The 8153-nt window shown below is 34.8% G+C and overlaps 1 protein-coding gene across 1 annotated transcript in view; it reads right to left on the bottom strand.

Annotated features, from left to right (window-relative positions):
* Positions 1-7923, bottom strand: part of LOC107723737 (rap guanine nucleotide exchange factor 3-like) — a 42543-nt gene extending 34620 nt beyond the window's left edge. Inside the window, exons 1-2 of the mRNA XM_016532446.1 lie at positions 7836-7923; positions 4952-5019 (exon numbers count right to left, since the gene is read on the bottom strand). Of these exons, the coding sequence (XP_016387932.1) occupies positions 4952-5019; positions 7836-7908 (141 nt within the window). The 5' untranslated portion in view covers positions 7909-7923. The remainder of the gene's footprint in view (positions 1-4951; positions 5020-7835) is intronic.
* Between the last annotated feature and the right edge of the window lie 230 nt (positions 7924-8153).

Below are 8153 nucleotides of genomic sequence, written 5' to 3'. Positions count from 1 at the left end.
CCAACTTCCTTTGGGAAAAGGATGTTTTTTATGCTTTTTCTATATACAGGGTTACATTTGCTCAAAGAATTGACCCATTTTTAACATACTCCATCCTGAATGAGAGTTCTTAATGTTTGTGTTTTGTTTAGGGGGGGGGTTAAACCTTTGAAATGACAGGAATAAATGCAACTAGATGCTGAAATATTCTGTCCAGGAAAGATGTTTGAGAATAATAAGATAAAGAAATCAACTTGTTGATGTTGACAAGAATTATTCTATTTTGTCAGTAACATTTCAGACAAGACTGTGGCTAGGACATGCTAATGGGTATACATGGGTTAGCCTCATTCATTGTTTAGGCTTGCAGTTTTTTGTTCTGCCACAAACTTGGTTCAGAAATGAAGTTTGTCCTGTAAATTCACACTTATATGATTATTTAAAGAAATAGTTCAACCAAAAATGAAAATTTGCTTTGTTTGGAACTGTTTGATTTGTTTTGGACTGCCTATGCTTATAAACTGTGCTTGATCTGTGCAGATATCTCTCCTGATTCAGACAAGATGACATTTCCACTGGATAAACCAGTATTATGAATAGAGGACTCATATTTTAGCTGGAAGCAATGGTTTGTTTGAAGTTAAAAAAAACGTTTTAATGATGGATTTGTTTGGAGTTGTGTGGATTATTGTGATGTTTTTATCAGCTGTTTGGACTCATTTTGACGGCACCCATTCACTTCAGAGGATTCACTGGTGAGCAAGTGATATAATGCTAAATTTCTCCAAATCCGTGCTGATGAAGAAACAAACTCATTTACATCTTGGATGGCCTGAGGGTGAGTAAACTTTAAGCAAATTTTCATGTAAACTATTTCCTTTAAGACAAATGTCTCAGTCTAAAGTTTGGTTTTGTACCGTATTCTGACAAAATATACATAATTTCAGGTGGAACAAACCTCCAGAAAATAGCAGACAGATTAAAGTCAACCCTGATAAGAGTGCAGACAGTGGCACATTGACACAACACATGGATATCTTTTTAACTAGGGCTCTTTATCTCTTTCTCAGGGGGTCCTCGGGCAACATGAGGTGTTTCATGCTGAGTCACGACCCTTATTGCTGGAATGTAGAAGAGGAAAAGGGGGTCCAGTATCTTGATATATAAAAGACCACCACTCCATAACATCTAACAGTCAGCAGTGCAGAAACTACATGTCCTAATTGGACTAACTGTTTACCTTGTGTATTTGAAGACATGGATAAGTATAAGAGTAAACGTGCAGGTTAATCAATGTTCAGTGTAATACGAAGGTGGGAAAGCACCATTAAGGTTTACACAGTGTCCATATGTTTCCTCATCCCGTGTTTATGAGTATTTTGTTTTCTTTTTGATATTGATATGAAAGTCACATGACCAAAACCAACCGAAAAGAATGTAATCTAAAGAGATCAGTCAGTCTCTTTTTGAATTGAGATCCTTCGCTTTGGTAAAAATGCTCATTATATGAGATTTACTCTGTAGTTCACTAAAGTTCACTCAAGTTCACTCTGGTCTACAGTGGTGTGGGTCTTCCTGTGCACATTCTTTTCCAAACTGTAAGGGAACAAACCTTAAGATGGACAATAAACAATACGCTATAAATAACTCATCCTTGATTAACCCTTTAACAACATGTAAACACAAAATCATATACAACAACAATAGAAAGCTCTGCTCTCCCTGACTGTTTGGGGTCATGTTCAATGTCTGAGGGGCTTTGGTTAAGTGTCTTAGCCTCCGGCTTCACATCATTTGGCATTGGTTTCAATGCCATCTTCCCTTCACACACATCCTGACTGACACACACACAAACACACTTCATTAGCTATACAGAGTCAATAGGTTGTTCTGAGATAATTGTACCTGCATGTATTCAGAATGGAAATATTGTTTGGGTTATTCCAAGAAAAGGGTGCCAATAAAAAGCAGACACCAACATTTAATGTCTTATCATTAAACAGGTATTTTTTAATTTTGCCATATTTTTCCATGAAGATGGGATTTTTAAGCACACTTCAAAGCAAGTTTATTTAACTTGAGATTGCAGAATGTAATTTATTAACACTTAAAACATTCTTTGAAAGAATGTTTCAAATCTTTTTTTTAAATTTTTTAAAGAGCATTACCTTTTCAAACAAGCTCCTATTTCATGGAATAACCAGATTATAGAAGTTTCTCTTTCGTTCTTGACAAATAACAATTCTACTTTTTTTTAAAGAATTTATTTCTGCCCACTTACCCAGCTGATTCCTCGAATCTGAGGTGTTTCCTTACTGGTACACCGATCTGGAAAGACTTGGTAATTATAGCTCCGAAAAAGATGCATGTTTCAGCCAGGTCCGATATATGAAAAATTATTTTACTTAAAGATCATCTGTTGCAGCAACACATGTCGAAAACTACATCTCCAGTAAGGATTTGACAATCCCTGTTTAAGGACAACCGGACCTGCACGCTGCATTCCTGTGTGCGTGTGATCTCCAGCCTCCGAATGCCATTAAAACCTGCTGCTCGCTGTCAGAAGTGCCAGCGCCTTCTCGCCGATCCAGCCGAGGCGCCACCCCTCGCTCCCGCTCCCGCTAACCACTGTAACCACTGTAACCAGCATCCGCATGGATTAGCCGCGGGTGTTTGTTTACATTAAAATTGTAAAATGTGACCTTTGTGACCTTGGACCAAAAAAAACAGTCATAAGGGTAAATTTTTTGAAACTGAGATTTATACATTATTTGAAAATCTGGAATCTGAGGGTGCAAAAAAAAAAAAAAAAACATTTGAGAAAATCGCCTTTAAAGTTGTCCAAGTTCTTAGCAATGCATAGGCCTATTACCTAATCAAAATTTAAGTTTTAATATATTTACGGTAGGAAATGCAATGTATTGTTGGCTATTTCTACAAATATTCCAGTGCTAATTATGACTGGTTTTGTGGTCCAGGGTCACATATAGCCTTTTGTTAACTGCAATACGTGGTCAGACTAGTTCTGAAGAGACAATTGTAGCATAGTGGGTGTGTTTATATTAGTGCTGTCAAACGATTAATCGCGATTAATCGCATCCAAAATAAGTTTTTATTTACATAATATACACGTGTATACTGTGTATATAAATGTTAACGTCAGTGTCAGCGGTAACTACCCCACTGACGTATTGAGGTTTTCACCACTGCAGAAAGTAGAGCTGTAGCAATGAGCAAAAGTGATGTCTGAATCAATATTTATTTCTGCAACACATCTAACCATAGCAACCACAGGAGACAGCTTCACCTTATTTTTATACTACCGGTCAAACAGATAAGCTTGACATTAATTTTTTTCATGGTCTTACAATAGTTTTTGAAATTAGTCCTTTAGATAAGTATAAATTGGGCCTGTGAGTAAATTTCTTTACAAAACATAAAGAATAACATTTAGTTATATGATACTCTTATATTCTATTTAATGCATTTAATGTAATAGTATATATATATATATATATATATATTTAGTGATGTCAAACGATTAATCGCATTCAAAATAAGTTTTGTTTACATAATATGTGTGTATACGGTGTATATTAATTATGTATATATAAATACTAACGCATGCATGTATATATTTAAGAAAAATATGTTATGTTTATATATTAAATATATTTGTATATAGGCCTAATATAAAATATAAGAATATAAATGTATATACATGTAAATATTTTCAAAATATATACTGTATGTGTGTGTATTTATATATACATAATAAATATACACAGTACACATACATATATTATGTAAACAAAAACTTTTATTTTGGATGCGATTAATCGTTTGACAGCACTAGAACTGGATCTAGGGTTAGTTATGATGGGGGAAATTGAACGTGTGAACACTAGTGCCGGTCTCCACTATGCCTATATGCTAAATGATTATCATATTCATATACCATGGTATTGAACCAGGGTTATTATAGTTTACTAAAACCACAACCTTTAAAAAAAACACATTTTCATCACTTGAAATAAAAATGAACGTTAATTTGAAATAAAATAAAGTATTAAAAACCTAACGTTTTTTCTTAAAATGTAATTAAATATAGCTTAACGGTTATCAAATTTATTTTAAAACTTGCAATTTTATTTCAGCTACCTGTATATTGATGTATACAGTTTTATATACAGTGTTTTGACATTTCTAACCATTTGAATGTGCATGAACGAATTATCTGGAACGCTATTGGCTATTTTAAAAAGGGGCGGGGCTGCTTGATATGTCCCGCCCTGTCTTCCTGTTTCAGTTAAAATGACGTCAACACATAGAGTAACGCAGCGTGTTTCTAAGCATTTCAGGGGACCTTTAAGCGTAATATAATATGTTGGGACAGCAATGAACATTATAAGATAAAGCAAAGGTTTTTAAGTGGAATAAAAACAGCATCTCATTCCGTTGTTTTGAAGGATTATTTCATCTGCCTCCAGAAAAGTATAAATTTGCATAACAAAACTCTGCATCAAGCAGTAAAAGAACCGCTAGAGCAGGCAAAATATGTTTAGCTGGTGCGTTTAACACGGTCTCTCCTTCAGCGCTCTTATCTGTGTGTTCCAGCTGCATGATAAACCTTGAGGGGTGAGGATCAGGGGGCGTGTCCATAACCCACCTTACTTACTAATGCAGGTGCCAAGGTAACTTGGAGTGAAGGAGTAAATGAACAGGAAATTGCAGCACTGGCTTGGATAAAAATCCTTCTGACGTTTGAATAGTTATTTTACCCAACTCCTTTTTAAATGAGTTTTGAATGTTTGCAGTCTAGTAAAATGGGTTTGCTTCAGTGTTTGATTTAGAGTTTGTGCATTAGAGAAGCATGAATTACCCCAGGCAGTGCAAAGAAAAAAGCAACTAATAGTTAAGTTCATATGTGCACACAGACATTGTTAAGGAAGTTATTTTTGACGTTCTGTACCTTTTTAAGGGACGAGCGCAGAGACGACCGGAGGAGTGTGTCTTCAGAGCACATGATTGCTGGAGCCTCTGAGGAGAACAAAAGTAAAGAAAGAGAGGAAGTCAGTACTGTTTGATTCAATCTGCTCTCCGTTTTACTGTTACATCATGTTATTTCCCATCTCATGCTTAATATTGTGAGATCTCATGACTCCCACAAAACCCAGTGGCTGGATATTGTGAACTCAGATAAATAGTATTGTGTTTGCTAGCTGTTTATTTCTATACTTGCAAGATGTTCCAAAGATAGAAACTCAAGCTCTTTTCCAAAATCTAGTGAGCTGCCTCACTGTCTAGCAGCTGCTCGTAACATCCTAACTCAAACAAACCTTAAAATGTTATTATTCATTAAATGATATTCAATAAATGTATGTTTATATAATAAATAAATGAATAAATAATAAAACATTATATAAGATATTTTATATGTACTGTATACCAGTGTTACTCTACATACACATAAAATTGAATAATTATTTAAATAAAAGCAATAATTTAAATATTTATAAATGTAACATTTATTTATATATTTAAAATATATTTGAAATAACATACCATGTATTTTAAAATAAATATATGCATAAACAAATATATTTTTTATATTACTATATGTATTTTCCTTGTCTCTGTCCACTATCAGGTTTTCAACAGGCTTGTCGCAGGCAGTCTATTCTTGGATTGCCTTATCCTTGATTATATGCAGTGCTGTCTTAGATTTGAGCTAAAACAGGTTATCTTAAAAGGCAGCATATTTTGCTGCCTGTTATTTGGAGCAACACTGCCAAAAGATGCTGTCTAGGTGAACAGCTCACAAGGATTGGAACAGCATTTATATTAACCTTAGTGTCCCATGCTAACGATATTATTATCATTTACTAAAATGTATTATCTTTTTAAGGAATGAATGTCATTTACTTTAATGGGCAACACTGTATATGTCCTCCCCACCCATAGGTCACATTGGGGACCATCTTAAGACATGTCCCACCCTGAGAATGTCCATGTGGCTGGAGGTCAGGGAACATTACATAATACTTGTTTAGACCCCAGCTATTGTTTCAGGAGAGTGGGCTTCCCTTTCTGGAGGACTGAAGTATAACAACATTGAGTCACTTGACTGTTTTGGGGAGTTTTTCAGCCACTGCTGTTCCACTCAGTCCAAAATGCTGGAATAACAAGATCTAAATACAGTAAGTTGCTGCTCTTTTACACATGTATGTTAAACATTACAGATTGGGGATCAAAACACGCAGCACAGCATAACAAACAGAAAAGCGGTTTCGTGTATACTTGCAATCCAAGCTGTAAACACCTTGATAAGTGTGTGTGAGGCCTCACAGATACGTCTTTTGGGCTAAATTAGTTAGAAGCTAAATTATGTGATAATGTGCTAAACTCCTAATGATTATGTTGTAACTAGGTGGTTGCAAAGAGTCCTTTAATTAGCACATTTTTTTTGAAGCTTGTCCCTGTTTTGGCTCTGTTCACCTGCCTTCCTCCACAAGGGCCCCAGAAATATTTCTCAACTGTTGTCCTGGGTTTATTATCTCTGTCAGCATCTCTCTCCAAAACAGAAACGACTGCTGAAGCAAAGCAGTCAGTGTTTCAACATGAGCATGACAAAGCCTGCAGTTGCGTGAGTTGTAAATGTACAGTATGGTAACTTTAATGAATGGTACATTTTGAAGTCTCATGACTGAATGGATTTAGAGGCTCAAATCCCTTGAAATGAACAGAGCATGAAAAATATCTTGTTTTAAACATATTAAATGCATGCACTCCTTAAATAAAGATTTATATATATTTGGCCTGCACACATCAGAGGTCTTTTTTGACATTTAGAACCGTACAAAAATATAATTTTGACTTAATTTGTTGAACCGCACTCTTAAAAATAAAGATGCTTAAAAGGTTCTTCACAGCGATGCCATAAGAACCATTTCTGGTTCCACAAAGAACCATTCAGTCAAAGGTTCTTTAAAGAACCATCTCTTTTTTACCTTTTTTATAATCTGAAGAACCTTCTTTCGCCAGAACCTTTTGTTTGTGAAACAGAAAGGTTCTTCAGATGTTAAAGGTTCTTTATGGAACCATTTAGACAAAAAGGTTCTTCTATGGCATCGTGAAGCACCTTAAGCACATTAAGAGTGTGATGTTCAATGTAATAAAAGCATATAATGGTTGGTTAATTTTAATTAACAAAATGTAATATTTAGTCAAAATTGTCCCATATTTTGCTCCCTACTTTTATTTTTCCCATTACAAAAATGTAAATAATCTTATTTTGACCTTTTAATCTACAGCATGACCAGAAAGCAAGCATATTAAATACATTATTCAACTTTTTTTCTTTCATTTACAGGAAATATAAATAAACCCCCAAACTATTCATTTATGTTATTTATTGTCATTTTGTAAAATGTTAAATAAAGATTACATAATCACACAAGTCAGAGATTTAAATGTTCTGAATTTTGGAAAAAAAAAAAAAATTTTAAAAATGTCAAACCTCATATAAATTGAATAACTATTAAAACATTAAACAGCTTATATTATATTAGTTTGACCTCCTAAGGTTGATGATCAGCATTTTCTAAAGCTGAAGTGCCTTCTTTCACTGGATATTTAATCTTTTTTTTTTTTTTGGTTTGATTTTCAGGCCTTATTTTGTACCCTGCTTTTGGAAAGTGCCATACACGGTAGTATTCAAGCATGCATTTGTGTGCTCACAGGAACAATAGAGAATGCAACGCTATGTGATTTGATGTTCACAAACTCTGATCATGAGTTCTAAAACTCGCAAAACAGGCATTCACTTCCAGAGAACAGTATTAGTTGTGTCTTACCGAATCTGTTTTTCTTCTTAGCAGACAAGATCTGTTTAAAGAACGAAAGCATTCTGGCATGTATATCCTCCATGTACGTCGCGCTCCACAGCAGCTAATGATATAAACCCTAAGGCCCAGCGATGCAAATTAAAGTAAGAAGATCCACAATTGCTCCTTTTAGCTGTGTGCCTGACTGCTTGTCTGAATATGTGAAAGTGTATTCCTGTATGTTTATGTGTGTGTGTGTGTGTGTCAGTGGCTGGCTATGACAAAAATCAGAACTCAGAAATCCAGTTCTCCTGCATGTGACCCTCACAAGGCATTTGAACGTGTAGT

Source organism: Sinocyclocheilus rhinocerous, unplaced genomic scaffold (genome assembly GCF_001515625.1).
Source record: "Sinocyclocheilus rhinocerous isolate Xijiao unplaced genomic scaffold, SAMN03320098_v1.1 scaffold905, whole genome shotgun sequence".
Classification (NCBI taxonomy): Eukaryota; Metazoa; Chordata; class Actinopteri; order Cypriniformes; family Cyprinidae; genus Sinocyclocheilus; species Sinocyclocheilus rhinocerous.
Note: the sequence above shows the minus strand (reverse complement) of the source record. Positions and strands in the feature narration are given on the sequence as shown.